Source organism: Sodiomyces alcalophilus (genome assembly GCF_042370955.1).
Source record: "Sodiomyces alcalophilus JCM 7366 unplaced genomic scaffold ACRALscaffold_5, whole genome shotgun sequence".
NCBI classification, from domain to species: domain Eukaryota; kingdom Fungi; phylum Ascomycota; class Sordariomycetes; order Glomerellales; family Plectosphaerellaceae; genus Sodiomyces; species Sodiomyces alcalophilus.
The window spans coordinates 1,181,365-1,208,381 of NW_027263536.1; the positions used below are offsets into that span (position 1 = coordinate 1,181,365).

General features: G+C 54.7%; 11 protein-coding genes across 11 annotated transcripts in view; 6 read left to right on the forward strand and 5 right to left on the reverse strand.

The window, feature by feature from the left end:
* Positions 1 to 3,144, reverse strand: part of ACRALDRAFT_1077212 (uncharacterized protein) — a gene marked incomplete at its 5' end in the record, with an annotated part of 6,873 nt that extends 3,729 nt beyond the window's left edge. Inside the window, 2 exons of the mRNA XM_071018613.1 lie at positions 100 to 2,774; positions 2,932 to 3,144. Of these exons, the coding sequence (XP_070874128.1) occupies positions 100 to 2,774; positions 2,932 to 3,144 (2,888 nt within the window). The remainder of the gene's footprint in view (positions 1 to 99; positions 2,775 to 2,931) is intronic.
* A 390-nt stretch (positions 3,145 to 3,534) lies between these two features.
* ACRALDRAFT_1064817 (40S ribosomal protein uS17) lies at positions 3,535 to 5,061 on the forward strand. The gene is made up of 4 exons (XM_071017050.1): positions 3,535 to 3,657; positions 3,744 to 3,945; positions 4,161 to 4,399; positions 4,474 to 5,061. The coding sequence occupies exons 2-4, from the start codon at positions 3,771 to 3,773 to the stop codon at positions 4,540 to 4,542; spliced, it is 483 nt and encodes a 160-aa protein (XP_070874129.1). The 5' UTR covers positions 3,535 to 3,657; positions 3,744 to 3,770; the 3' UTR covers positions 4,543 to 5,061.
* ACRALDRAFT_211743 (uncharacterized protein) lies at positions 4,612 to 5,192 on the reverse strand (the record flags this gene model as incomplete). The annotated part of the gene is made up of 5 exons (XM_071023768.1): positions 4,612 to 4,623; positions 4,685 to 4,867; positions 4,910 to 5,017; positions 5,085 to 5,124; positions 5,170 to 5,192. 5 exons carry the CDS (start codon positions 5,190 to 5,192, stop codon positions 4,612 to 4,614), a joined length of 366 nt encoding a protein of 121 aa, XP_070874130.1.
* Positions 5,193 to 5,231: 39 nt separating this feature from the next.
* On the forward strand, positions 5,232 to 6,628 carry ACRALDRAFT_1082650 (uncharacterized protein). Its single transcript, XM_071019339.1, has 2 exons — positions 5,232 to 5,848; positions 5,943 to 6,628. Exons 1-2 carry the CDS (start codon positions 5,357 to 5,359, stop codon positions 6,369 to 6,371), a joined length of 921 nt encoding a protein of 306 aa, XP_070874131.1. The 5' UTR covers positions 5,232 to 5,356; the 3' UTR covers positions 6,372 to 6,628.
* A 16-nt stretch (positions 6,629 to 6,644) lies between these two features.
* On the reverse strand, positions 6,645 to 9,051 carry ACRALDRAFT_1082651 (uncharacterized protein; the record flags this gene model as incomplete). Its single annotated transcript, XM_071019340.1, has 5 exons — positions 6,645 to 7,050; positions 7,120 to 7,290; positions 7,351 to 8,884; positions 8,944 to 8,983; positions 9,045 to 9,051. The coding sequence occupies 5 exons, from the start codon at positions 9,049 to 9,051 to the stop codon at positions 6,811 to 6,813; spliced, it is 1,992 nt and encodes a 663-aa protein (XP_070874132.1). The 3' UTR covers positions 6,645 to 6,810.
* A 609-nt stretch (positions 9,052 to 9,660) lies between these two features.
* Positions 9,661 to 11,417, reverse strand: ACRALDRAFT_1064822 (uncharacterized protein). Its single transcript, XM_071017051.1, has 6 exons — positions 11,181 to 11,417; positions 11,114 to 11,123; positions 10,872 to 11,043; positions 10,489 to 10,794; positions 10,275 to 10,402; positions 9,661 to 10,195 (listed from the first exon to the last, which is right to left on the reverse strand). The coding sequence occupies exons 1-6, from the start codon at positions 11,308 to 11,310 to the stop codon at positions 10,132 to 10,134; spliced, it is 810 nt and encodes a 269-aa protein (XP_070874133.1). The 5' UTR covers positions 11,311 to 11,417; the 3' UTR covers positions 9,661 to 10,131.
* A 574-nt stretch (positions 11,418 to 11,991) lies between these two features.
* On the forward strand, positions 11,992 to 13,896 carry ACRALDRAFT_1077216 (uncharacterized protein). The gene is made up of 4 exons (XM_071018614.1): positions 11,992 to 12,233; positions 12,301 to 12,385; positions 12,495 to 12,769; positions 12,834 to 13,896. Exons 1-4 carry the CDS (start codon positions 12,219 to 12,221, stop codon positions 13,503 to 13,505), a joined length of 1,047 nt encoding a protein of 348 aa, XP_070874134.1. The 5' UTR covers positions 11,992 to 12,218; the 3' UTR covers positions 13,506 to 13,896.
* A 336-nt stretch (positions 13,897 to 14,232) lies between these two features.
* On the reverse strand, positions 14,233 to 16,134 carry ACRALDRAFT_1082653 (uncharacterized protein). The gene is made up of 2 exons (XM_071019341.1): positions 15,409 to 16,134; positions 14,233 to 15,328 (listed from the first exon to the last, which is right to left on the reverse strand). Exons 1-2 carry the CDS (start codon positions 15,563 to 15,565, stop codon positions 14,679 to 14,681), a joined length of 807 nt encoding a protein of 268 aa, XP_070874135.1. The 5' UTR covers positions 15,566 to 16,134; the 3' UTR covers positions 14,233 to 14,678.
* A 625-nt stretch (positions 16,135 to 16,759) lies between these two features.
* On the forward strand, positions 16,760 to 19,078 carry ACRALDRAFT_1082654 (uncharacterized protein). Its single transcript, XM_071019342.1, has 2 exons — positions 16,760 to 17,063; positions 17,115 to 19,078. The coding sequence occupies exons 1-2, from the start codon at positions 17,015 to 17,017 to the stop codon at positions 18,713 to 18,715; spliced, it is 1,650 nt and encodes a 549-aa protein (XP_070874136.1). The 5' UTR covers positions 16,760 to 17,014; the 3' UTR covers positions 18,716 to 19,078.
* Positions 19,079 to 19,622: 544 nt separating this feature from the next.
* On the forward strand, positions 19,623 to 21,886 carry ACRALDRAFT_1064826 (uncharacterized protein). The gene is made up of 2 exons (XM_071017052.1): positions 19,623 to 20,100; positions 20,184 to 21,886. Exons 1-2 carry the CDS (start codon positions 19,837 to 19,839, stop codon positions 21,351 to 21,353), a joined length of 1,434 nt encoding a protein of 477 aa, XP_070874137.1. The 5' UTR covers positions 19,623 to 19,836; the 3' UTR covers positions 21,354 to 21,886.
* A 540-nt stretch (positions 21,887 to 22,426) lies between these two features.
* ACRALDRAFT_1043800 (uncharacterized protein) lies at positions 22,427 to 25,447 on the forward strand (the record flags this gene model as incomplete). The annotated part of the gene is made up of 3 exons (XM_071015323.1): positions 22,427 to 23,575; positions 23,658 to 24,232; positions 24,306 to 25,447. The coding sequence occupies 3 exons, from the start codon at positions 22,427 to 22,429 to the stop codon at positions 25,174 to 25,176; spliced, it is 2,595 nt and encodes an 864-aa protein (XP_070874138.1). The 3' UTR covers positions 25,177 to 25,447.
* Between the last annotated feature and the right edge of the window lie 1,570 nt (positions 25,448 to 27,017).

The following is a 27,017-nucleotide window of genomic DNA, read 5'->3' on the forward strand; positions in this document are numbered from 1 at the left end:
AGCTCCATGAAGCGAATCGATGTCCTGTCGAGGAAATCTGGAGGTGGATCCGCTCGTCGGGTTGGCCGCCGTGAAGAAAATGCTGCTGCTGTCCCTCCACTGCGATGGAGATCCAATGCGTACGGTGAAGGCTCGTTTTCGCCGTGCCTGACATGATGATATCGACCTTGTGAAGAACCCACGGCGCCGCCGTTTTTCTCTGGCGATGCAGTGTAGTTGGGTGTCCCCCTTCGTCCCTCGGAATCCTCGCCCTGCTGTCGAGACGGCCGTGTGACCCGCCGACCCGTCGTTTCCTCCATGCTTGGCGGCTGCTGAAGTCTCACGTTCTTAACCGGGCTGCCTTGGTGACCCTTCAACCTCTTCACACCGTCCATTTCCTCCGTATCATCATCATCATCGTCGTCATCGAGCTCAGCTGGCCGCTTGCCTAAAAGCCCCATTGCGCTGCCCACGTGGAGACTCTTGCGCCCCCTCACGGGTTTCTTTATCGGGCTCATGCTCTCAATCATATCCTTGAGATTGTGGGTCCCGTCTCTGACATCTTCGGAATCGCCTTCGCTTCGGTCACGGTTCCTCCCTTCCGGTTCAACCACGCGATCCCATTCAAACTCCTGTTCCATTTCGCGAGGATCCGCAAAAGCCACTCCGCGCGAAGAACCGGGTACAAAGTTCTCCGCTGCTTCGCCGATCGAACTCCTCCTCTCAAGAATGGCTGCCACGCGAGGTGATCCCAAGCCGGGCTTGTCCACCCCCACACCCGAGTACTTTTGGAGCTGCGGCGTCAAGACCACGGTAGGGGTCCTGGTGCCTGTGTTTGCATCATGCCGGAAGATATCAGATGCCTTGCTGGGGGCCACTCTTGGCGAGGGGGTAGCTGGCTTGCCATCCGGCAATCTCGTGCGCCCGCCTCCCGTCTTGGTCCGATACGGCGACGTTCTCGTTGGCGAATGGTTCTCCCTGAAAGGCGATTCTGATCCCGTTCTTCTTGTCGAGGACTGCGCGTTCGCTCGGGCTCGAGAAGAAAATGTGGATCGGACGGGGCTCGGCGCCCCTTTGAAGGGGGACGACGGTGGAGTCGCAGAACTTTGCCGGGCTAGGCTGCGTCGGAGGCCAGCACCTCTAAAGGGATTCTGAGCTGGGCTTTGTTGAGCCGCATTGTGCGACGGCTGTCTGGCTGCGGACGCAATACTTCGCGTCGGCGACCTGGACTGGATCGCCATGGACTTCGATGGAGTGTCTGGCTTGTTTACTTCCGCTTCCATATACTTCTTCGCCGCCACGCGAGACTCCGGAGTAGATGCACCCTGAATGATGCCTCCTATGGCCGTCGTCATCTCCATGCCCATGGTGGCCTCTCCCTCGTCACCGACGGTGGCAGAAGGGAGTATGCGGCCAACAGCAGTGGTCATATCCATGCCCATGGTGGCATCTCCTTCGTCACCTACAGTGGTGGAAGGGAGGATGCGGCCAACAGCAGTGGTCATATCCATGCCCATTGTCGCTTCATCCTCGTTGCCGTCAGTATCGGCCGCCCGGAGTATTCTGCCGACGCCCACAGTCATGTCCATACCCATAGTCGTGTCATGAAGGTTTCCATGCGCAGTCGTCGATGCAGTCGACCTACGTCGCATCCAGTCGGACCGCCCTTGGTTGGAAGCCAAGAGGCCGCCTAGGGCGGTTGTCATCTCCATTGACATGTCTTCGTTGCCGTCATCGTCATCGTAATATGCTGACGAAGGTCGTTGGATGCCTCCAATGGCTCTGGTCAGCTCCATGGTTTCGTCAACCTGCATTGTCCTTTCCGCGCCACCTTGTTGTGACCGCTGGCGGTTAGCCTGCGATAGGATGCCGCCTAAAGCATGGGTGACGTCCATAGACATGTCTTGATCCTCCTCTTCATCCTCCACTTCTCGAATTATACCACCGGCCGCCTGGGTCATATCCATGTCCATGTCCATGTCATGCTCGTCAGCATCGCTCGCATCGCCGGCGTTTTCGAGATTGGTTGTCACGTCGCGTAAGGCCGGGCTCTGCTCTTGTGGTTTGCTCTTTTTGATCCACCCAAAAGACGGGATCACCTCTTCTCCATCCGAATCGTCCTCATCCAGCCTATGTGTTCCAGCTCTTTCCGAAGCCATGCGAAGCGCTTCCTCCAACGTGTTATTATCACCCGGTGATGATGGGAATCGAGCCGAGAAAGCGGACATAACGGAGGCGCTTGTCATCTCGTGGTCCTCGACCGTGACCATGGTGCCGTCATCCGCATCGGAATCACTGCTGGAGTCTATATCGGAGTCTTCGTCGTGCACCTCCTCAACAGCGTCAACAGGTTCCGAGTCAGAGCTGTAGAAGGATGAAGCCGTGAACTCGTCGTATGAGTGGTGCACGTTCGCTGGTGCCATGGTTGAACTCCGTCTGCGCTTCCTTTGATTCTGGGATTCGGTCGGGTCTTCCGCCTCGCCATGAGCTCCGGATGACACACCCGAGAACTCATTCCCCGTGGAACGGGCCATGGAAGATGTGCGACGTGTTGAATCGGTGGACGAGGTCTGGTCCTGCATGTACTCGACTTCGTGGAACGTGTGCAATGTGGCCTCGGCGGCGAAAGAGACTCTGCGATTCGCGAGCGACTTGCGACGGGCCTCCCTCCGCTCCCTCTCCTCGCGCTCTCGCGCTGCAGCCTGTTGTTCTTCTTCGGTGCGCAGAGCAATCTTGAATTCCGACACCTCTTCCCGACTTCCATCTTGTCCGTCGCGACTGTCGGAGGTGCTCGACTTCTTCGTCTTCAGTAGGGGAATCTCGGGAAGGGGCCCGATCGTAGGCTTCAGAATAGACCTAGGAGGTGGGCGTGGAGGCGCAGCGAGGGACTAGGACGAGTCAGCATCCGTTTCCATACAGATGGATGGCGGCGGAGGCGGCAGCGCGACATACCGCTCTTCGATTGCCGTTGCCATTTGTCAAGATGTCGAGCCCACCCGGTCCCATACTCTTGCTACGCGATTTCTTTCGGTCGGCAGCAAGTGTGCTACCGAGATCGACTGTCGCATTCTCTTTCCGCGGCATCTTGTATGAGGGGATCTGGCCGCCAATGGACTTGCGCTGTCGGCGCAACGCGGGCATTGTCGCGTCCCTGGAAGAAGCCATGGCGATTGGTATACCTACGCCGTCGCGGCGTAACAGCCACTAGCCTCTCTGAATGCAAAACAGCGACTCGTGGTTGAGTTCCTTCAGCAAAGCAAGGGGGGTTCCGATAAAGCGAGTGATAATGCCGTCACGCGTGACGTTTTTGACGTCTGGGTAGTGGGATGATGGATAACCTGGTCGTGTTGCGCACTGAGATAGCAGCTTCATGATTGGTCCAAGCGCAATGATATCAACACGCGTCCTTGTTGCTGGAGTAGCAGCTTCGACCCCACGTGCCAGAGACCCCACCGAGCACACCCGCCACAAATGTGGGTCATCCACGCTGCACAGCATGTGGCTTGACTCTCGCTTATTTTTTATTTTCATTTTTCGTTTCCTCGTACCAATCCACAGCCCTAAGCCCTGGTGCATTTTGCGGCTTAGCCAATCCAGAACTTCTCATCTCCTACCATCACGAGCCCCGAACGAACTACGCCATCCGAGTTGAGGTGATCATTTTTCACGTCCGACAAGGTAAGTCATTCGCGTACTTACCTCTCAGCCCGTTTCTTCTTCGCATCGACCGACGTCCCACGTCCTAACACGTCTCTCCCGTGCAGCGCCGTGATCGCATCGCCACCGTCAACATGGCTACCGAACTTACCGTCCAGTCGGAGCGCGCTTTCCAGAAGCAGCCCATCTTCGCCAACCAGAAGGTCAAGGCCAAGTCAACTCGCCCTGGCAAGGGTGGCCGCAGATGGTACAAGGATGTCGGCCTGGGTTTCCGTACCCCCAAGACCGCCATTGAGGGCACCTACATTGGTACGTTCGATCACGAACAGAAAGCTGAGCTGGAAGTCGGGCAATGGTACAAGAGGAGGTCACATTGTGTCGGTTGGCATGGAGGACAGATGTTCGGGAGAATGGCCATGTGGACCGCCTATCTTTATGCTGGGCACCCCATTTTTTGTCAGGGTCCAGGAAAGGGCATGCCAAAAAGTCAACATGTCGGGCTGGCTGACACCATCGCTCCACAGACAAGAAGTGCCCCTTCACCGGCCAGGTTTCGATCCGTGGTCGTATCCTGACCGGCACCGTCGTTTCGACCAAGATGCACCGTACCGTCATCGTCCGCCGCGAGTACCTCCACTTCATCCCCAAGTACGACCGGTACGAGAAGCGCCACAAGAACCTCGCCGCCCACGTGTCCCCCGCGTTCCGTGTCCAGGAGGGCGACCAGGTCACCGTTGGCCAGTGCAGGCCTCTGAGCAAGACTGTATGTTTTACAACTCGACCGAGGACGGGTGTTACCTGGATAAAGATGTAAAGTACTGACAGCAGGACGTGTAGATCCGGTTCAACGTTCTCCGGGTGTTGCCCCGCACCGGTACTTCGGTCAAGAAGTTCAGCAAGTTCTAATCGGCGCTTTGGCATTTTTCGGCGTGTACGCGGTGTGAGGGTTCTTCTTTGCGCTACCGGAATGGGCGGTCACACAGGGAACTGCATGGTCATGATTTGTGCAATAGATGCAGATCAGATCAAAAAAGAAATTTCGATCAACCAAACATCGTCGAGACGAGGCCTGAAACAGTGAGGCATTGGGTTGATGGAGGACTTGACGAATCTGGGCTCGGACGGGCGCTAACCAAAATGGATCTGGTCGTTTGCTCAGTGGTTTCCTGGCCTTATCATGTATCGTGATGTGATTCATGACAGCAAGATAGAACAACAGAGACTTGTTCTTCTGACCAACACATGCAATTGATTCCAGATCCACCGTTGACACTGCCATTGAGAAGGGTAACCTTGGGAGTTGAGAGGCAAGTAGATATCCCAGGAGCTTGGCTGGGAACGTATATATCACAAGGGGATTAATCTGGCAACCACTTCTTTTCTCATTTTCACACATGGCGTACGGATAGAGAATATCAACTCTGCCTTTACATTATCTGCTTCAGTACCCTGCTGGTGTTCCTGGTCTCTCGAAGCCTTTCAATATAGCTCATGGGTTGACATGGGTGGATAGTGCACGGACCTACCTATCACGTGATCGTCGTGATGATAAGCATATCGCAATTGGACTATCGTTTTTAACTATCCGCGGAAAACGTCTAGAGACGAAACAAGAGAAAGAGAGGGAGAGGATAGAAAGACCCGGACCGTCGAGAGGTGCGCAGTACCGCCAATACCCCGAGATAACGAATCCAAGACCGGTTGACAACCCGCTGCCGCCATGGGGTGGCTCGATAGCTGGTGGTCCGACTCGACCAAATCTTCCGACCCCCTCGCTTCCGTCGACCCCAAGCTTCGCGAGTTTCTGAAGCGCGAATCGCCCGTCAAGTACGATGAACCGACACCGGACACAGCTCCCTCACAAGCACAGCCGCCTTCATCAGCAGCAGCCCCGGCAACAGCGGAACCCGCCGTAAAGCCACTCGTACCAAAGGAGAGCCTCTTCCAGGACGGCCGGTATGGGCACTTGTGGAAAAACTACAAGTCACTGGGCGAGGTGGAGGCCGAGACCAAGACGGATCACGAGAAGCTCATGGATGTGCTCGAAGGCTACAAGGCGCGGAAGCACACCATTGGCAAAGCGGCCCTGGAGAACTGCGCTATCCAACAGGAGGAATGGATCAGTTGCATGAAGAGCGGCGCATGGGAGGACCGGTTACAAATGTGTCGGAAGCAGGTGCAGCGGTTTGAAAAGTGTTATACCATGCAGACGGTGCGTTGTCCCCCCTTCTCCGGCTTTCCTCTTCCAGGACCCAACCTTTTTGTCCGCGTTTCTCTAGACAGTTCCAGACTGACATGCATCGCAGAGGTTACTAAAAGCTCTAGGGTACGGCTCCGTCATGGGCCGTCCGCCAGAGGTAGAAGAAGACATCCAGATGCACGCCGACACGATGTACCAGCGGGTTCTGGAGCAAGAACAGGCCATAACGGACGCCAAGGGACAAGGCCGCCCCCTGTCGGATCTCCAGACCGTGTTCCCTAAGCCCGAAGCCACCGGCATGATTGAGCCTGGCGCCGAGCTGCGCAAAACGTGGGAAGAGAAGCTCCAGAGCCTCCCTCCCGAGGAGCGGGCGTCGGAGGAGGCCGCCTTGCGGGCCGATTTCCAGGCCAAAGCCATCGTCGCGCGGGACGTGCAGAAGTTGTGGGATGCGCAGGCGGAAGAGCGCAAAGCGAGAGAGGCCGAGGGCAAGACTACCATGCTGGACCGGTTCTCTGGGATTTTCCGGTTCAAGTGAGGCTTTGGCAAAGTATGTGCGGTTTGGGGGGATCCCGGGCGTTCAAGGAACACTTGATGTCCCAGCTGAGAGTAAAACTTGGGAGACATCAAGTGATGAACCGACCGTCGGTGAAGAGCAGAGGCTTCAACGTGTACCACAAGTGTACTCTATTGTGTCCAATACCTGTATAGCGAGCGGAAGGGATGCCCTCTCGGGTCGATAAACAAGAGCGAATAAAATAAGAAATGGAAACTTTTGAAAGGGACCTTCATCTCTAATTTTGAATAACCTGTTCCCCCGAGTCTCAATCTGGCCATGATACAGCTGCAAGTCTACGGATCTGTATCATCACAAGATATAAGCGGTCTGTCACGCAACGCCTATGTCAAGAGAGTTCCATGCTGCAAGATTACTTCGTCAAGTTTGTGCTCATTAGTTCTGGGTATTGGGTCTCTCATCATCTCTCCTCTAAAGCCACTGCCGCCCTCTCCAGGAAGGCATTAAAGTCCCTCAACTGCTTCAATGTCCCACCACTGCTACTCCTCGTAGATGCTTGTTCCGAAACCCTGGATATGAGAAGCTCGAGGTTGGCTAGCTCGGCATTCTTCTCTTCGCCTGGTAAGAGCGGATCATGAGCCCGGCCACGATCGACGGCGAGATCGATATCGTGCATGGCAGACGATAGAGCTACTTGGTTCTGCAGGTGAGAAGAGATCTTATTAGCCCGAGAACGTATAAGCAGAGCGGTTTCCGACGGTAGACCTACCAAGAGCTCGTCTCGCTCCTTTTCGTGCCTCGCCCTGACTGCGTCCTTGCGAAGGGCCACTTGCTCACGCTCCGCTCGGACGCGCATGATTTCCTCGCGGAGGCGCGCCTTCTCTTTCCTCTCGTGCCGGACACGCAACCGAAGGGAGTGTAAATGGTCGACTCGAATGGTCTGTAAGGGGGCTTAGTATCGATGAGATGTACAACGTCGCGTAAACAGGGGGTCGCCTACGTGTCCAAGAAACCGGTGCTGCAACTCTGCCCGGTACGCCTCCAGCGCACTAATCTTGACTCGACACTCCTTCCTCGCCTGCGCGTCGGCGGCTTGCTCGAGGTCCCTGCGTACACTATCCAGACTCGTATCGATAATCTCGTCGCACAGCTGAGAGAGGACATCGATGCAATTCACGGTCGCCCGTTTGGCGTATGGGATCTCGGCAGTTAGGATGTCGAGGTCGGGATCATCGCCCTCGGCCACCTGTCCCCTCCTCGTGAACCGCTGCACGGGGACCTCAACGACTTCTGGACCAGGACTCCCAGCAGTTCGCCGCCTTTCAGTAGGTTTTTGGCGTGCTTCTTTCGGCTTGGATTTTGGCTTCGACTTGGTCGCGGCGCCCTGATCCTTCCGTTGACCTTGGTTTTGTTTCGCTGGACTCGTTTTCGTTTGTTTCCGCCGACGCTTGGGAGCTGGTCCCTCCTTGGTGGATGCCCGCCCTTCGTCCTCACTAACATCTACTTCGGTCTCGAGTTCTTCCATACTCTGACGAGGACGTTTCTGCCCCAGTCGCCGGGCCGCCTCGGTCGCCGAAATCTCTTCTGCAACGTCTTCAGTCACTTCTTGGGGCTCGACGTGACCCGGACTCGACTGTCGTGCCGGCTCCCCTTCCTCGTCTCTTCTCTCTTCCGGCCCTTGAGGTTCTGGTTCCATCAGAGACGACAGATCGACAGAGCCCTGGGAATGGGAAGGGCTCAATCTGGATGGTTCACCAGAAGCGAGCTCATCATGTGCATCTGCTTCGGCGGCTTGAGGAATTTGGCGCCTGAGCGGCGTGCTCGTCCGTCGACGAGCGGCGGCCGCACTCCGTCTCGCTCTTTGTGCTAAGGGCGAGGAGAGGGGGTCGAGGTCACTCGCGCCGGGAGAAGAGGACCGAGGGGGGAACACGACTTGCTGTAGTCTGGTACTGGAACTGGACACAGCGTCGATCCTAACGCTCCGTCGTCGACCCGTTCCCGGAGCCCTCGGTGGGCTCTCGGCGACCTCTGAAACTGATACAGATCTCCTCAAAATCACAGAACGAACCGAACCGGGGACCAACGGTGGCGCAGACGGAAGCAATGCAATATCATCCACTTCGTCATTGGCAGTTGTCGTGTCGGGTGTTCTTATCCTCCTTGTTGTTACGGGGCTGATAGTTCTCCTTACTACTTCGGCCTGTAGCTCATCTTGGTCGGGCTGCCTGGGGACGGCGGAAGCACCATGAGCGATGCCTGTTGGTACGGGCAGCTTCCCGACTCGAGAACCGGAGCCATGACGCAGGAAGGGGCTCTTTGGATCCGTATCGAGCTTTTTCCTCTTCACCGATGTGTTAGGTGTTGATCTTGATTGGGTTCGTTGTGGAGGAAGAGGTTGAGGCTGTGGCGGCGGCGGCTGTGGTGGTGGGGGAGGTGGGAGATCCGCGGGAGTCGGCTCTGCAGCGTCGATTTCGGAAGATGCTTCGTCGAGACCGAGATCTAGCTCAAAGGAAACATCATCTACTAGCCCGCGACTTCGGGATGGTTAGCGACACGGAAGCGCAATGTGGGCCGTCACAGGAATTGCACATACCCGGCGCCACGAATGCGCTGCTGCATGCGCTCAGCACGGGCTGAAGGTGTGTTAGACTCGAGATGGTAATTACAGCAGGGCCAGCAGTATGGGCGACTCACTAGCCATTGTGATCGTACCGGCGATCGCAAATCTACCTAATTATCTGAGTCAACATGGATAGACAGTTTTGGCTAAAAATCGCAGCAAATTGACGAATGCGCCGTGGTGAGAGATGGGGAGATAGTGACGTTAATATTGGGGAGATCCAACGCGTCAAATCAATGCTGAGACCACTGTGGCGGGGTGTGGAACGCGTCAGCGGGTAGCTATCTTATCGGGCTGTCCATAGATAAGATAGGCGTAATACTAGGTAATAGTGCGTATAACTACAGTGTGTATAAGTACGGATACTGTTGATTGCCTCGTGTTCGTTTGGCCTGGTATTCGTACTTACTTAGTAGTAGGTAGTAGAGGTAGGGACATCCCACATTCAACGTTCCGTACTTTATTGCGAGCATCACGACAAGAAACGGCATTAACAAGATGGATATCTGATCCTAGCTCAAATTTGAAACAAACAAGTTGGCCATTCGTTCCAACCTGCCATGAGGTGCTTTGCTGCTTTGCGCACAGGGAGGTCATAGGACCTCGGGGCATCAAGACAAGAGTCCAAGAATCAGACTTGGTCCCGATAACCAAGTCAAGCACCCAAAGGAATACTGATTTGCCGGGATTGCATTGAATATCGCTCTATTATGCCAGAACCTACTCGATGAGTACCGACTGCATTCGAATTATTCGGAATCCAGTGGAAACAGAGGTACGGCGGCCACCCACAGCGCGCTTGATTTACTGCAAACACCGCATAGCTACTGAATGGTGGATATCCTCGCCTGACGAGCTCCCTCGAAGGGCCCGAGTTGTCCAGCATGTCCGCCGATGGAATCGTCTAACTGCAGGAGCATGGACCTTTCCCAGCATCTTTACACGAATCAATAGTATGGCATTTGCCAACCTCGACTTTATACGAGCCGTTCTTAAGCATAGGCCCTCAAACTTGAAGCCCAGAATTGAAGCTGTGCCAATCTTACAAGCCCCTGTCAGTACTTTCAGAATCTCCCTAATGGCACCCCCTGGAACCATGTGCCCGTTTACCGTCTATGGTGATATATCATACAGTCATGTTGCTTACCCTCGCTTACAGTTTCATAGCTCCGAGTTCTCTTCGTCAACCGGGACCCATTCCATCTTTTCGTAGCTGAACTCGTGACTGCAGCTGAATGATCAATACTCGACTACTCATGACCTCCTTATCTAGGTAGATCAAGGTGTTTGGTGGGATGACATACCCGTGAAATCTCTTTCTGATCAAAGCCTGCTCGCCATACTCGGATTCGAGCATCTCCTCGTATCTGAACGGGACCTTCACTGCAACTCCTTCGAACGTAGTATCCAACAAGGGGAAGAGATATGTGTCCTGGTGAACGCGGGTTAGCGTTTCCCCAGGAACGAGTGGTTTGCAATGCTACCCGCTCGGGGTGGGACAAGCCTTGGGAGACCAACTCGGAACTGGTGGCCATCCTTGCAGACCAACACGCCCTCTCCTTCAGAGTGATCGAGGTCGTATCTAGCTGTCGTGATGTCGATGAAGAGGCCATTCTCCATGTCAATCCATCTTGCGTCCACGACATTCAGCTTATCGCTGTCGTCTCGGGTAGTGTAATGCGGGTTGATCTCCAGTTGAAACGTCCGCCCGTTGGGAACGGCTGGGTACTCAAAGTAGTACGTCGTCATGTTGTAATTGGCCGCAAGACGGTAGATGGAGGGCTCTGTTATCATGACGTCCGCGTCCGTGTCCCATGGTAAGATCTAATACCGTGGTCAACAACCATATGTCTGATGTCGCTTGGGCTTCCAAGAATTAATCCGGGATGGGCGGGAGTCACCTGCTGGTTCCACCACCATCCGAGAAGCGTTCCGTGCATCAACCACGTTTCAATCCCTAAATCTCGGAATGTCGCGAGGTAAGTCTGGACCAAGACCTTGAGGGCACGCTTCTGTTCGTCTTGGTCCACGATGGGGTGGTCCGCGAACCGGCCATCATAATGGAAGTGGAAGCTAGTAACCAATAAGAGGTTAACGGGGGAATGGCCCAGCATCCTCTTCGACGAAGCAATGCCTCGCTCACCTCGATTCGTCTACAGGATATCATCAGCGTTTGTTGCCCCCAGTGTCAGGTTGCATTTAGTACGCACGGAAATATTTCCCCCTCTGCGTACGGTATGCCTCGGCATTCCTATTGGCATTGTGCCCGATTTTAGCTTCCGCAGGTTTGTTTATGGCGAGAAGGAGAGCCAAAGCCGGCATCAATGAACCGAGCTTCATGGCAGCGGCGACAAGATCACGCGGGTCAAGTTGATATGTCGCAGACAGTAGACATCAGGAGGGCGGAATACGAGGAAAGGGAAAGGAGAACGGGTCCCTGACATGGTCTCCATTCTCTAGCATACAGTGTAGTAGTGTACACTAATGATCTGACGAAGAAGATGGGCCGGAGCCGTTGTTCCAAGGGAGAATTCAGGTCTGTAGATCCCTTAGGTTATTCGTAAGAAAGGTATGCGGCTCGATCCTCGGACCACTTATGTTACGTCATCGTGTCTTGAACTCCGATTTCGTACCTGGACTGCCAACTGATTGGCTCGAATGCGCTCGCTGGTCGTCTATGAAGGTACCCTGGAGTAGCGCATACGATACGATACGTGCAATGTGGTACTCCGACAAGAGAGCTTTCTGATGCCCTCTGCTGCAGTGGGATACTTTCTGATCGCGAGAGCTACTGCAGGGTTAAGGCGTCGGTACTTATTTGTGTACAGTGCCGATACCTGAGCGTCCTTATCATCCATCTCGATAAGAGCTCTGTGGACGTACCAAGGTACCTATCCGGTACTGCTTAAGCCGGCGATCCACGTTGAGGGGCCCGAGACTGGGCCATAGTACAGTGCAGTGGGTTGTACGTAACGGCTGCCTGGGGCCGCACCCGACGCAAGCCAACTCCTCTATTTCCAACTTGTCCAGTTCGAGCTCTCGTAGGTACTCAACATACCTTAGCCACATCGCTGTCCTACCTTTCAGTTTCCTACTCGACACCTCGAATCAATAACAAACACAATTCTTCTCCCTTGTCCCGCGCATCCGTCGTGTGATGCGATTGTCGCCATCGCCTTCGATATTGCGATTGCGTTGATTCAGACAGCCCTCTCTGTTTACGGCGACGGCAGCGTCGGACAAGCACAATGACTGCTTGGAACGTACGTCGAACATAATCCACGAATATTAAGCATCAAAGGGCGGCGGGCTGATGATGTTGGAACGTAGATTTTCCGGCTGCTGGGAGACTGTTCCCATTTAGCCTCCAAGTGTATCCTTCTCTTTGCGATCCATCGAAATAGGAGCGCCGAGGGTACGCCCCCCCTTTTCTCGTCATCTTCTCGCCACCTTTGACCAAGCCTGGGACGAACGAACGACCACCCGGACGAATTTCACCCTCAGCTAACGGTAAACTTCGACAGGCGTCTCACTCATTACACAGGTGCTCTATGCTCTCGTCTTCCTGACTCGATACACCGACTTCTTCAGGGAGAAATCGATATGGAACCTCTTCTTCAAAGCGTTTTACATCTTATCGTCCTTCTACACCATCGGCATAATGCAATGGGTATACCCTAGGTCGAGAGAACGTGAGCTGGCATGGAAAATCGGCGCCGCTGCGCTCGGAGGCTCCCTCCTCCTATCTCCATTTGCCATGCTCGCTCTGGAGCAAAAGCACGTCTGGAGCGCGCGTGTGGTACGTATAGATTGTCTTTGGTCTTTCTTCTACCGTGAGCGTCGTCGCTTACATACCGCACCAGTGGATTTGGGACTTTTCGCAAATCCTCGAGTCCGTTTGCGTTCTACCCCAGCTCCTCCTCCTCCGCCAGACCACAGTTCCGACAGTCATCAACTCTTTCTACCTCCTCGCCCTCGGTTCATACCGGGGTCTATATCTTGTCGGCTGGATCACCCGTGAGCTCGACATGTCGGACCGAAGCCCCAACCCCGTTTCCGTCATCTTCGGCATCATCCAAACCGCCCTATACGTCGATTTCGCCTGGGTATACTACTCGCGCCAGCGGGTCAAGCTCCGGAACGGCGGCATTGTCGACGCCGACGACTTGCGCCGTGGCTGGTTCCTCCATCGAATCTTTGGGAAACGTGCCGATTCGCAGCTGGGCGACGATGACGAAGAGAGCGCCCCGGCGCTAGGTGCTGAGCCCGGCCGCGCCAACAGACCGAAGTGGGGCGCCCGCGGCATCTCCGTGAGCGCTGATGAAGGTGTCCTGGATGTGGAGAGGGATGCTCGCGGCCATGGCGAGGGCTTCGACGATGCTGTTGACCCAGACGCGAGGATGCAGGATCCCGATGAATTGGCCAGAGCGCTCGAGGACGATGATGATGCCCCGGGGCCATCGACGAGCATGGCTGGTGCGAGCACCTCTGGCCCTAATGGTATATCGAGTGGGCAAGAGTGGCGAGACAACTAAACCTATGCTTGTATGGCTCCGAGTTGGGAAAGATGAGTGCGGCCGTTTCTGCCAGAGCTCTTGTGTCTACGCTGTAGGAAATATGAGGGACCCGACGGTCTGTTACCTGAACGAATATCGGGGGAATGAGAAGTAAACCTGATATGTTCTCAGTGCGTTCTTCTGCCCGAGACGTCGCCGACTTTATTATGTGGTGCCCTTGACCTGGTTACGAACGAGAGATGAGACCGTTTGACCTATCCAACCAGCCAACGGTTGCTCCTTTTGTAGTTCGCGGCAGATAACAGACGATTCAGTCACCTGTACGACGTTTCTTTTTGCTCTATAACTGCGGAATGCGTCAAATGGCCGGCAGTCCATGATTGTCCAATAAGTAACCCTTGGAATTTACTTTACTGAAATTGCATAGCACCAAGTCACTCCCCTTTTGATATCCCACCTTTATCTTGAATATAGTCTTGAGAACCGCCCGGGTATATTTCGATAAAAATACACCTGGAGGATTACAGCACCAGCTCGCATCCCGTAACGTCTGCCAGGGTGTGTATCGCAGGAGGACTGGTGTAGGCAGAGTGCATCATCTGGCAATGCTTCAGTAGGGTTCTGGTTGGCCAGGTCGTTTCTAAGGGACATGAAACGCTCAGACCTAAAGGTACCAAGGCGTGCAAGGGAGTCTTTCCCACCCGATTCTGCTCTCCTAACGCTGAAGAAGCTGAAGGCTACCAAGTGGTGTGAAAGTAAGATGCATTTTCGGTCTTCTCACTCTTATGGCGACTCTGCAATACGAAAACCCGCGGGGCTATCAGCAAAGTCGGCCTTGGACGCAGAATCTGCTTTTGTAGATACACTTCTCGAGGCGAACCTCCATGATAATGGATAGTATGTACAAGAAAAGGGAATTTCGTGAACGGGCGCGTAAGTTGCTAGGGATGCATTGGCAGTTCAAGAGCCGCTCAGTGTCTCGCCCATAAACCAGACCCAGCATAAAGGCTACACAATATTGATGCCTCTGGTCACTATGTCAAGGAGGAAACCACCGTGTCCTTGCCTCGGATGTAGAGCGCATCCGTCCGCTACCTGAAACTCCAAAGAATAATACACCCAAAGAAAATCTTGGGAGAAGAAATGTGAATAATGAAAAACTGCATCCACGTAGTCACGTCAAGAGCGCGTCTAGGCAAAGCGTCGCTCGAATTCCTCGTACAGCTTGGGGCTGATCTCGTTGCTGGTCATGCCTTCTACTTCCCAGAGCACGCCTTTCTTGGCATAGTGCTCGAGAAGCGGCTCGCTCGTCTCCTGGAACTTGCGGAATCGTTCCCTGTACACGTCTACATTGTCGTCCGGTCGCTGCGTGAGCGGTTCCCCCGTGACATCGTCAATGCCTGGTACTTTCGGAGCATTGAATGTGGTGTTGTACACGCGTCCCGACGGCTCATGGACCCAGCGGCTCGTGATGCGCTCAATGACAACGTCGATGGGCGTCTTTAGAGAGACGACCAGGTTGATGGGGACGATCTTGTCGCAGGTGAGGGCTTGAGTAACTGTTCGAGGAAACCCATCGAGGATGAACGAGGCAGAAGGGTCCTCGGATGCGACTGGCGGGGCGTGCGCGTCGAGGGCAGCAGTGCTTGTAATCAAGTCCACGGGTAGTTCGCCGTATGAAGCTGGTTCGGCGTTCGTGGCGGTGGAGGAAAGCGTCATGACATCGGGATCCCCTGGCCGGCGCAGCCATCCTTTCTTATATAGCTCGTTGGAGATGAGGCGCATAATCAGGTCGTCGGCGACTAGCCCCCCGGCCTTCATGGTGTTCTCGACTTTGATGCCTGAATCATCCGAGACAACAGGCGTTAGCCAATGATGGCGAGAATAGAGGGCAGCGTCCGGTTGAATTGGGCGGGCTTACCGAGGGGTGTCCGAGCTTTGACATTGTGACGGAGGAGATCTCCGGTGCTCAAGGATTGGATCTGAGGAAAGCGCTGGAGGAGTCGCTCGGACTGAGTTCCCTTGCCAACGCCCGGGGCACCGACGAGAATGACACGGGCGGCCTTTCGCAGTCGCATAATCGAGGAGTAGTGTCGAAAGGAACGTTTCGGTAGTGCCAGTAGACGTGTGACGACACGAATGCTGTGACGCCGCCGTGAACCCGAAGGGACCGAGACCGCGCGGATGTATTACAGAGATGAAAATGCTAAGAATGGGTACAATGTGAGGATACACAACGAGAGACCAGTGGAAAAAAAAGGGCGAGGGTTAAGAGGGCGAAGATTAGACGAAGACGACACCCATAATCAATCGATGACCCGGATAACAGAGGACGAAGGAGGATGAGAACGATGAGGGGCAAATGAAGCAGCGAGCAAGAGGCAAAAAGCCACCGCCGAAATGGTCCGGGACCTAATACGTGCTGGAACCTAACAACGCGATCGGCGGAGGTGAGGGGAAAGAGGGTTGAAGGGACGGACGAAAAGAAGGTTCAATCTTGGGTCCATCTACGGAGGCGAAGAATTGCCTTTTACCTTACTAAGGTGGGCGGGTTAGGTATGTACAACGTATTACCGTGGCACCGCAAGATTACGAGGACATTGTAATGTTCAACACATATTGTACCGGTACCGGTATTGGTATCGGTGGCGGCGTAATGTCAACAATTACCAGAACTTTTGTTGAGTGACATGTGCAACGTACTAATATAGCGGTACAAGTCTAACAGCTAAAAACTGGCGGGACCAGTTCCCCTGGTAGTCGTGCCGAGGGGTGGAAGGAGACTAAGAGGGTGCACGGACGTCAAATCGAGGGATGTTGCTGGTCTTGGGTCTCGGCACGCCAGGGCCAAAAGCTAAAAGATGCCAGGCCCATCCGAAAATCGGAGCTTGGCTGGCTAGGTGTGTCTCGTCTCGGGAAAGATGCCATCTGGTCAGAATTCTTGATAAAATAGCTAATCAAAACCCGAAGCGAGCTTGAATTCCAGTGCATATCGTCGGCGCTCAAAGCTGGATTCGTAGTGCGTTCGTAAGCTGCAGGTACAGGTACATACGTTGTACATGTCTAGCAACTGACTTCGCAGACGGCTTCATTTGCCACATTCCTTACCTGGTACTGAGGAAACACGAGGCTATCTACCGGTACTCCGTAAGTAACGTGCAGCTGCACGTGCGTGCACACAGCCCTGCATCCTAATTCGGTTAGCGTCTTCCAATCTCTGAAGAAGGGCTGAGATGACGGACGACCTCGCGAGTCGGGAGGCGTCGGGAGACAACGGTTTCTTCTCATCAGTAGTAATAACAGACTACTGGAGACTGACGTCGCGACCATTACCAACTTTACAACTGACCTGAATATCCATCTTTCACGACAGATTTTCTTTTTTCCCCCTTCGTCCATTTATCCATTCATCGACCCATAAACAGCCTACCCACCAGCACTGTCTCGGTGGACCGTTGCCCATGATCCCTTTGCTGTTGTAGTTTACTTTTTTCTTCCAGAATCCAACCGCAAGACTCATCTAGAGAATGAGCGCTTCCACCAACGTCGCCCGCCGGGCCGCCTTCCTGGGCAATGGTGCGCATAACTTACCTCAAAGAAACGAGACCGCAAACTAATGCGAATCAGCTCGCGCACTGTCTGCGTTGACCTTGCCACCCCCTTCCCTCGGTCGATACGCCAGACACCTGCCTCGAAAGACGTCTGCCATCGCCATCCTCGTCCCTGCCCGCCATTTGGGCACCGACCATCACACCCAGAACCAGCCGCAATCCGGTCCGCCGCCTGGCTTCAACGTAGAACAGGCCAAAAAGCCGCTGCCTAAGGAGAATGCTCCGGCGGTGGAGACGGACCAAAAGTCGACGAAGGACTCGAGTTCAAAGGCACCCGATGGCCAGGTCGCCCAGACCACCGCCAAGGATACAGTCAAGGAAGCGAAGACCGACTCGGATGCCAGCCTGACCGACCTCGCGAAGGCGAAGCAGGCCGCTGCTGGCAAGAAGAATGACGACCAGAAAGGAAAGAAGACGGTTTGGCAAAAAGTCAAACACGAAGTACAGCACTACTGGGATGGAACGAAGCTGCTTGCCGCCGAGGTCAGAATCAGCACTCGACTCGCTGTCAAGATGGCTGCGGGATATGAGCTCAGCCGGAGAGAGAACCGCCAATTGAAGCGAACCGTACAGGACCTTGGCCGGCTGATTCCATTCTCCGTCTTCATTATCGTCCCTTTCGCCGAGCTCCTTTTGCCCGTTGCCCTCAAGCTGTTCCCCAACCTGCTGCCCAGCACCTACGAGGGCCAGACGTCCAAAGACGCCAAGGCATCCACCCTGCGTACCACCCGCAAAGAAGTGAGCGACTTTCTGCAGCGCAGCCTAAAGGAAACGGGTCTCCCCGTGACGCCAGCGACTATCCAGCGGGAGGAGTTTACGACTTTCTTCAGAAAACTACGGTCTTCTGCCGAAACACCCACGGACGAGGATGTCATCAAGGCGTGCCAGATTTTCAAAGACGATTTGACCTTGGACAACCTCTCCAGGCCACAACTGGTGTCCATCTGCCGATACATGACACTGAACACTTTTGGCACCGATAACATGCTGCGGTACCAGATTCGGCATCGCATGAGGCAAATCAAGAGAGACGACAGGCAAATCAGCTACGAAGGCGTTGACACCCTCACGTCAGGCGAGCTGCAGATGGCCTGTGCTAGCCGCGGTATCCGAACCCAGAGCGTGTCTCCCGCCAGGATGCGGGAGTATTTGCAACAGTGGCTGGACCTCCGGCTCAAGGACCGTGTGCCGTCGACCCTGCTTGTGCTGAGCAACGCCTACATGTACGGCCAGGGGGCTGGCGGCAGCACTAGCCAGATTGATGCGTTGGTGGGCGTCCTCTCGTCGATCCCCGACGAGCTGCTCCACGAGATTGCCCTCGAAGTCCACACGGCCGAGGGCGCGGCCACCAATAAGCAGAGGTTGGAGGTTCTCAAGGAGCAAGAAGAGCTTATCGAGGAAGAGAACGACCAGAACGAGGAGAACGAAATCACCGGCCTGGCCACTCCGCGCGACGTCGACGACATTGACGACACGGATGACACCCATGACACGCATGTCCCCGTCGAGGCCAAGTCGGTGGGTGCGGACAGGGTGCGGGAGGCTGAGGAAGCGGAGCAGGAGGCATCGGCTGCCAAGAAACAGCAGCAAGCGGACATGGAGCAGAAGAAGCCCTGAGGGGCATGCGGGACGCTGTTCTTCGTCATTCGCTCCACTTGTGCTATACTTTTCTTTTCTTTTTGTCTGGGAACCTTGTATTCCATCACGCGACGTCCAGCTAACGATGTCGTCTGAGAGGTGTATAAATTCAACCAGCATGAGGCGTGCAAACTGGGATAAATAGACAACACCAAGGGGAAAGTGTATGAATTCAGCTGATAGATCGTTATTTTTCTTAGGACAGGCAGATAGGATCCCCTTTGTATTATGATTAAGACACTAGCAATCCTGTATGGATTATTCAACAACGTATCACTGGATAGCCATGGACTATTCGGTTTATATAGACCACCTACTAAATGGTAATGCATGCTTGGAATCAGGTGTCGTGTCCGCGTTTATCTCTTCAATGGCACAGTGGATGATGCCTATAGCTTTACTTGCAATACCGACATTTATCATGGTATGGTCCATCGCTATGGACTTGGGTAATCCTTCCAAGGAGGTCCACAAGTGTGCAGGCTGATATCTTAGGTCCTGCATATTCCACCTGGATATTTCACATGCTTCGGCTGGTTCTATAACAGACTTACCTACGGATTTGATTCAATCATATAGTAACAAGGTATTGATCGTCCAAGAGAAACAATAAATCACTCGCCACCAAAATGTCTGTCGAGAAAGCATTATAATTTTTATGGTGTTGAGTTGACTCGGCATGGCATTAATCCGGGACACTTTATTGGTAGACGGCTAGTAAAAAGGTACATACATCCCCAGAGGCCTCGCTTTTAGTGTAAACCTACTAAGTATCTAGGTACCTACAGACACGCATGTCCAGGTACCTAGGTACTGAGCTGAGCACGTAGTTGCGTGGGCTGTGGTAGCGTCACTTCTCCACAAAGGCCCTGCCTTCTTCTCATAGCACGATCTCATTCCACTTCCCCAACAATCACGACTCACCCAGACCCAGACTCAAGCCCAGCTTCGAAAATCATTGTGTTCAACCTATTTAGAATTGAGTACCTCGCTAGCTCAATCGCCCCATCGACAACGATCTGCGCACTTCCGGCACGCCATAGCTCATAGTCGCCCAGCTCGAACCTCGAGCCGCCCCACGTCTACGGAGGGTCGCAGCAATGGCTAGGATTGAGCAGGACGACTTCTCCAATGTGTCCTGGCACAGCGAGCGCCATTATGAAGGACCTTCTGCTACCTCCGAATCACTTCATTCTCCCGATGTAGATGCGTCGGAAACCAATGCCCACTCCGACGCCAGTCCCTCTCGCCTAGGCCCTACTGCCGGGCTAGGCGAGGAGGTGCTCGAATGCACCGTCTCGCACCCTCTCAAGGAGAACGAAGGCTCGAAGGATGTTTTTGTGTCGTATCTAATCACCACATATGTACGTGGTTGATCCGCGCATACCCCCTCCGTGTCTGTCAGGCCGTCACCAGGCGGACGCCACTAACGCCTACTGTATCGCAGTCGACCTTCCCAGCGTTCCAGAAGCCCACGAGCACGGTACGGAGGCGATTCACAGACTTTGTCTTCTTGTACAAGACACTCAGCAGAGACCTCCCAACCGTTGCTGTCCCCCCGTTGCCCGACAAACAACGCATCGAGTATGTCCGTGGCGACCGGTTCGGTGCCGATTTCACCAACCGACGAGCCCATTCTCTACAACGGTTCCTCACTCGGCTGTCGCTACACCCAGTGCTTCGCCGGGCTGATATTCTCCACATCTTTCTTGAGAGCCCAGACTGGAACGCAACCATGCGTACCCGAAGCGTGCGATTATCCCAGAGTAGTGATTCGGGAGGAGTGCTCGACAACCTCACCGAGTCGTTCATGACCGCCTTCTCCAAGGTCCACAAGCCAGACAGGCGGTTCGTCGAGGTGCGGGAACGAAGCGACAAGTTGGATGACGACTTGGCCTCGATCGAGAAGGTCGTCGCGCGGGTTGCGCGTAGGGAGCACGACATTGAGACGGACCAGAAGGATCTTGCGGAGCAGTTCCAGAAGCTCATCGTTCTAGAGCCTGCGGTCGAAACCGCGGTTCACCACTTCGCAGCCTCCATCGAGGATTCGGCGCGAGGCATGCATCAACTTCGGGAAATTACCGAGCAGGATTACCTCGGCAGCCTCAGGGATATGCAAGCGTACAGCCAGGCGTTGAAGAGTCTGCTCAAAGCGCGGGAGCAGAAGCAGGTGGACTACGAGCAGCTTGTCGAATACCTAAACAAGGCGACCGCCGAGAGAGATAGCGCGCAGTCTGGATACGGGCAGTCCGGGCTGGCTGGGGCCAGCGGGTTTCTCACGCGCAAATTCGAGGACGTCCGAGGGGTTGACCACGAGCAAGCGCGCCGTGAGCGGCGGGTCAAGCTCGAACGGAGAATCGACGAGCTGACGACGGCGATTGAACAGGCCAAGAGGACGAGCGAAGGGTTTGATAACGAGGTGGTCGGGGAGGTCAATGACTTTGAGCGCATCAAGCGCGCCGAGTTCAAGAACCAGCTTGGCGGCCTGGCGGACGCGCACGTGGACTACTACAACAAGGTCATCGAGGTTTGGGAGAGCTACGTCCAGGAAATGGAAAAGGAAGGGACGTCACTGCCAACAGACCTTCCTGAGCCGCCGGGCCGGCAGCTCGTGTAAGAATACTTATTATCACGGCGGGATGTGAATACGACGGAAGGCGTGAGGAGCGGCGAGGTTACGGTTATTATCCTTCTCAGCGTAATGGAAGTGAGCGGCAGTCGGTACTAATCCTGCCCAAGACTGCTCGTTCTGCTGTTGGAAAGCGTACCATCTTTTCAGTTATGATTTGAAACGCCACGACCATGTAGTAAAGCACAACTATCGGGACATTTCCTACATTCTATTTCGTCCATGGATCCTGACGCCCGGGTTTGTGTTCTTGTCAGCTTGCCCATGGCTCTCTACTATTGCCGACATACTAAAGGCCGTGGGCTGGAAACGGGATTATGTGTACGAAGTACTACCGAGACATTCGGCCAGACTGATTACATACGTCGAAGTGAGACAAGAAGCTGACCCTTGAACCTGCCTGGCTCTTAAGCTGAGCCGAGTAGTCGGTCGGCGCGAAGCAATAACCTGGGGTGGCAAACGGGCTGTATTATGGACAGCTAAGAGCTATTGGATATTGCTAGTATAGTATCACAATCGCGATTCATTACACTTTGGTTTATCAAAAGATATCATAGCAGACAGTTCATGTCGACAGTATCACAACGCGAACACAAGATACTCTACGGGGTACCATCCGCCGCCACGGCTACAAGCACCGGAAGCTTTGCGGAGCCACTGTGTGGAGTATCACGGCACGTCCCCACTCAAGTGGGTAGCTGGGAAAATGCTACTTCGGGAACTCACGTGATATAAGCCACTCTGGGAGTGGGACTTCGCCGCCCCGACGCCCCCCTGTCCTTGCCAAGATGGATCGTTACCAATGGCTGGAATAAATGTCCTTTTGTCTTTCTCCCGTGTATGTGGCCTCAAGAGTCTGTTGAAACATTATATCGGACGCGACACTCGACACTTCGTCCCGATGTCCTAGCTCTTGCTGGATTTTTGCCTTTTATTCCTTCCAAACTCTCCCCTTGCCTTCGGGGTTTTTGCCCCCCTTCCCCCGAAGTGTTCCCCTTATTTAATCTCCTCCTCACAATAACCACCAGCAGCTTACTCGGCGGCTTGCCTTCCGCTGCATCATGAAGATATCTCCGACTCTCGTGCTTATCGGCCTAGCTGCTGCGGCGGCAGGCAGCCGATCCCAACCCCGAAACTACGATGCCAACGATTATTACGTGCTCGAACTCGATTCGTCGACATCTCCGGACTCGGTCGCGGCGCGACTGGGGTTACGACACGAGGGACAAATGGCCGGGCTCGAGGGACATCATATCTTTGCTGGGAAGAGGGAGCCAAATGACGTCGTCACACCCGCGCTGCATGAGAGCGAGAGGAGGAAACGCGGCCTGGGTGGCTCCGACATCCTCGACGGAGTCAAGTTCGCGCAGAGGCAGGTTCCTCGCAAACCATGGGAGAAGAGGGCTACGCTGCCCAGGGGCCCTCGTTTTCAGTGGGGCGCGAAGCAGGAGGACATGGATCCTCAGCTCCTTCGGAAGCAGCGCGAGGTCATGGACGGCCTAGGCATCAGCGATCCCATCTTCAACAAGCAGTGGCATCTGCTGAACACCGTCCAACCCGGCCATGACCTCAACGTAACGGGCCTGTGGATGCAGGGCATCACGGGCCGGAATGCAACGGTAGCCATTGTCGACGACGGGCTAGACATGTACAGCGACGATCTCCAACCCAACTACTATGCCGGGGGCTCCTACGACTTCAACGACCACCGAGACCAGCCCAGGCCCGTGTTGGCCGACGATAGGCACGGGACCCGCTGCGCCGGCGAGGTGGCCGCGGCCAAGAACCATGCCTGCGGCGTGGGCGTTGCCTACGACGCCAAGGTAGCCGGGCTGCGCATCCTTAGTAAGCTGATCTCAGACGCGGACGAAGCGCAGGCCATGGTCTACGACTCCCAGAACAACCACATTTACTCGTGCTCGTGGGGACCGCCCGACGACGGCCGCTCGATGGATGCGCCCGGCATCTTGATCAAGCGTGCCATGCTTAAGGGCATCCAGGACGGCCGGGGTGGCCTCGGGTCCATCTACGTGTTCGCCAGCGGGAACGGTGCCAATAACGATGACAACTGCAACTTTGACGGTTATACGAACTCCATTTACAGTATCACGGTTGGAGCCATCGACAGGTTGGGTCAGCATCCTTACTACTCGGAGAGATGCTCCGCACAGATGGTGGTCACATATAGTAGCGGTGCCGGCGATGCCATTGTGAGTGATACGATTTGTCATGTGGAACCCCTGCTCTTTCTCCCTTGTGCACGATGATGGCTGACTTTTGGCATGCATGTAGCATACGACGGATGTCGGCAAGAACAATTGTTACGAGGCACACGGCGGTACCTCGGCGGCGGCACCGCTCGGCGCAGGTGTCTATGCTCTGGTGCTGTCGGTGCGGCCTGACTTGACGTGGAGGGACCTGCAGTGGCTTCAAATGGAGACGGCGGTGCCGGTCAACCTGGAGACGGAAGACTGGCAGGACACGGCGATTGGCAAGAAGTTTAGCCACACGTTTGGGTATGGCAAGATTGACGCATACGCCATTGTGGAAGCGGCCAAGACGTGGGAGAAGGTCAAGCCCCAGTCGTGGTACTTTTCGTCGTGGGTGCACGTCAACCAGGACATCCCGCAGGGCGACAAGGGTCTGGTGCTGGAGCACGAGGTCACGGCCGATGCGCTCAAGGAGGCCAACCTGGAGCGTGTGGAGCATGTGACTGTGACGATGAATGTAAACCACACGCGGCGCGGCGACTTGAGCGTGGACCTGGTCAGCCCTTCGGGCGTGGTCAGCCATATTGCGACGCAGCGCCAACACGACAATGCCGTTGCCGGGTATGACAACTGGACGTTTATGACGGTGGCACACTGGTGAGTTGGGACTATTCTTTTTTTTCTTCTTCTTGTTTCTTCAGTTCTGTGCATCTTGATGCTGATTATTTAGGGGCGAATCTGGCGTCGGCAAGTGGAAGGTCATCATCAACGACGGGAATGTCAACGACCACACGGGCACCTTTGTGGACTTTCATCTCAAATTGTGGGGCGAGTCGATTGATCCGGCCAAGGCTCAGAGGCTCCCGATGCCGAGCGAGGACGACGACAAGGATCACGCCAAGGTGATCAGCTCCACGACAACCATGTCAGCCGCGACGACAGTCGTCACGCAGTCGGCGGCACGGCCGGGCACGACTCCCCCGACGGTCCCGACAGACCAACCGGACCGGCCCAAGATCAAGCCTAGCAGCAGCGGGATGGCGGCGGCGGGCTCGGAGGTGGCGGCGACAGCAACAGCAGCAGCAACCGGGGCGACGATGCAGACGGGCGAGTCGGCAGCGGCGGAATCCAACTGGATATCGTGGCTGCCGTCCTTTGGAGTGTCGGGCAAAGCCCAGCTCTGGATCTACGGGGCGTTGGTGCTCATGGTGACGTTCTGCGTCGGGCTGGGCATCTGGCTGTTCATGGCGCGCAGGCGGAAGCTCCTCAACAACCCGCGCGACAATTACGAGTTTGAGCTCCTCAACGAGGACGAGTCGCAGGGCCTGAGCGGCGGGGAGAAGGGCGCGGGGGCCGGTGCGAAGACGCGGCGCACGCGGGGTGGGGAGCTGTACGATGCGTTTGCCGGTGGCAGCGACGATGAGGACGGGTTCGAAGAGGGGTACACAGACCACGACATGTCGAGGAGGACCGAGCTGGGACGCAGGAGACTGAGCGACGACAGCGTGGAGGAGCAACACCATGTGATTGGGGATGACGAGGACAGTGACGAGGATGAGCTCGATGAGAAGCGACACGGGCAGTCATCACGAGCGATGTGATACGGATGACTTGTTTTCTTTCCCTTTTCTTTTCTTTTTTTTTTTCCTCCCGCCTTTTCCCCTTTTTTTGGCATAAGTCTGGTTTGGTGTTTGCATCGTTTGGAAATACCCGTAATAGTTCCAGTGTGAGACCTCGAGGGAACGGGCCAGCATGATCAGTTTATCACCCGTCGAGGCATCTAGAATAGGTGCTTACATGGCACTCATCGTGGTTGTAGAAGGACCAGGCGTTTTGTTTCGGATTTCTCCTACACACCTCTTACAATGGTACTGTTGTGTTTTGCAATGTGTTACTGTGGTGTAATTCCGTACGTATCGTCGTAACGATGGCCACGTCGGCAGCCGCTTGTCCCTCGGCAAATTATGATTTCCTCTTTGACGTTCGATCTGTAAGCTATGCTTGCAATGTGCACCTAGTCTGGTCGATCATAAAGATATTATATCCCTCAGTCTGCCTTCTGGCGCCAGGTCACCTGACCTGCCTATCATGCTCTGTTCCCGTCGGGTTCTTGCGCCGTTGAGGAGAGCACACCTGCAAAGCGGCCTATCGCCCGATCATGGTGGTATAATTCTGTGGAATATATGACAGATACAGAGACAACATATATATAATATTATATATACGTACGACCATCCCACGTCTTGATCTCTTCCCTTCATTATCATTGCTCTTTGTATATATCGATCTACACTCTCATCCGACTCGGCTGCTTATATTTGAAGATACGAAGGAAGAAAAGGGAATCATTGTTTCTTTCTAAAAATAACAATGGAAAAAGGGCCTTCTTCACTGAGTGATGAAGCAGAGTACCGAAGTCCTACACTGTCCGACATTGAATAGATCAAGCGGAACAACCAGTCGTACGAGGCTCTCTGGCCGGCCTGTATAATCACCTGTGCTTCGAAGGGTTGGCTGATGGGTACAAACAGTATGCGAGGCCTCCGCTACTATACCCTGCGCTCCGGCGCGGTGTCAGCATGCTCACGCCTGTAAAAAGCCATAAAGACTGAACTCATCCTGTCCGAGAATCTTGTTTCCCCAGACCTAGACGACGATTATATTCTATGAAGCTGCTCGATGACATGGTGGCGACGGCCGCAGACGCAACATTGTGCTTGGATCGGGTGGCAGATCAGGAGCTTCAAGGGGCAAGTGGCGGGTTGCGAGAACAGTGACAGCATCAGCTACAGAAAATACCATGATCCCGGCCAGATTCCATACAAAGGTGTGATGATGGCGAAAGGTCGGAGAAGGAAGACGGGATCATATCTCGGTGTCAGGTCCTTGATGGACATCGAACGGACGGCCATGTGTCAGCGAGGCGTTTGGTGCATTCTTTGGCTATTGGCCAAACGAAATGGCGACAGGGACGGGCGTTAGCCTAGAGGAAAAGGAGAAGGATAGGCACGTTGTATATGCAGAGGGAAAGAACAAGTTTGGTTCTCGCGATGTATTTTGATCTTACGTGACACGCTGCACGTGACGGAAAGCGGCCTCCATGGCAGCGACACAACGAAATCCTGCATGTATCGTCCCGTAGGTAAGCCACCTTGCGGGAACCCGAGGTGGACGGGACGATCTGATCTGTCAGGGATCCGTGTGCGTTGGTTGTATCTCTCGATTTACGTGAATAATTAATTACTAAAGTTACCTCTTCAGCCCATGGTCCGTCTCCATTCCTCCCGGCGAAAAAAGTAAAAAGTCCAGTCCCTGTACTTCGTAGACCGTTTTCACCCAGCCACCAGTGAAGCCCAAAAAGGCCACGGACAGTACTAACGGAAGGGGGTGGGCCCACGGGCCGGCGCTTCCTTCCCTTCCAGCGATAGCAGTAATTGTTAAC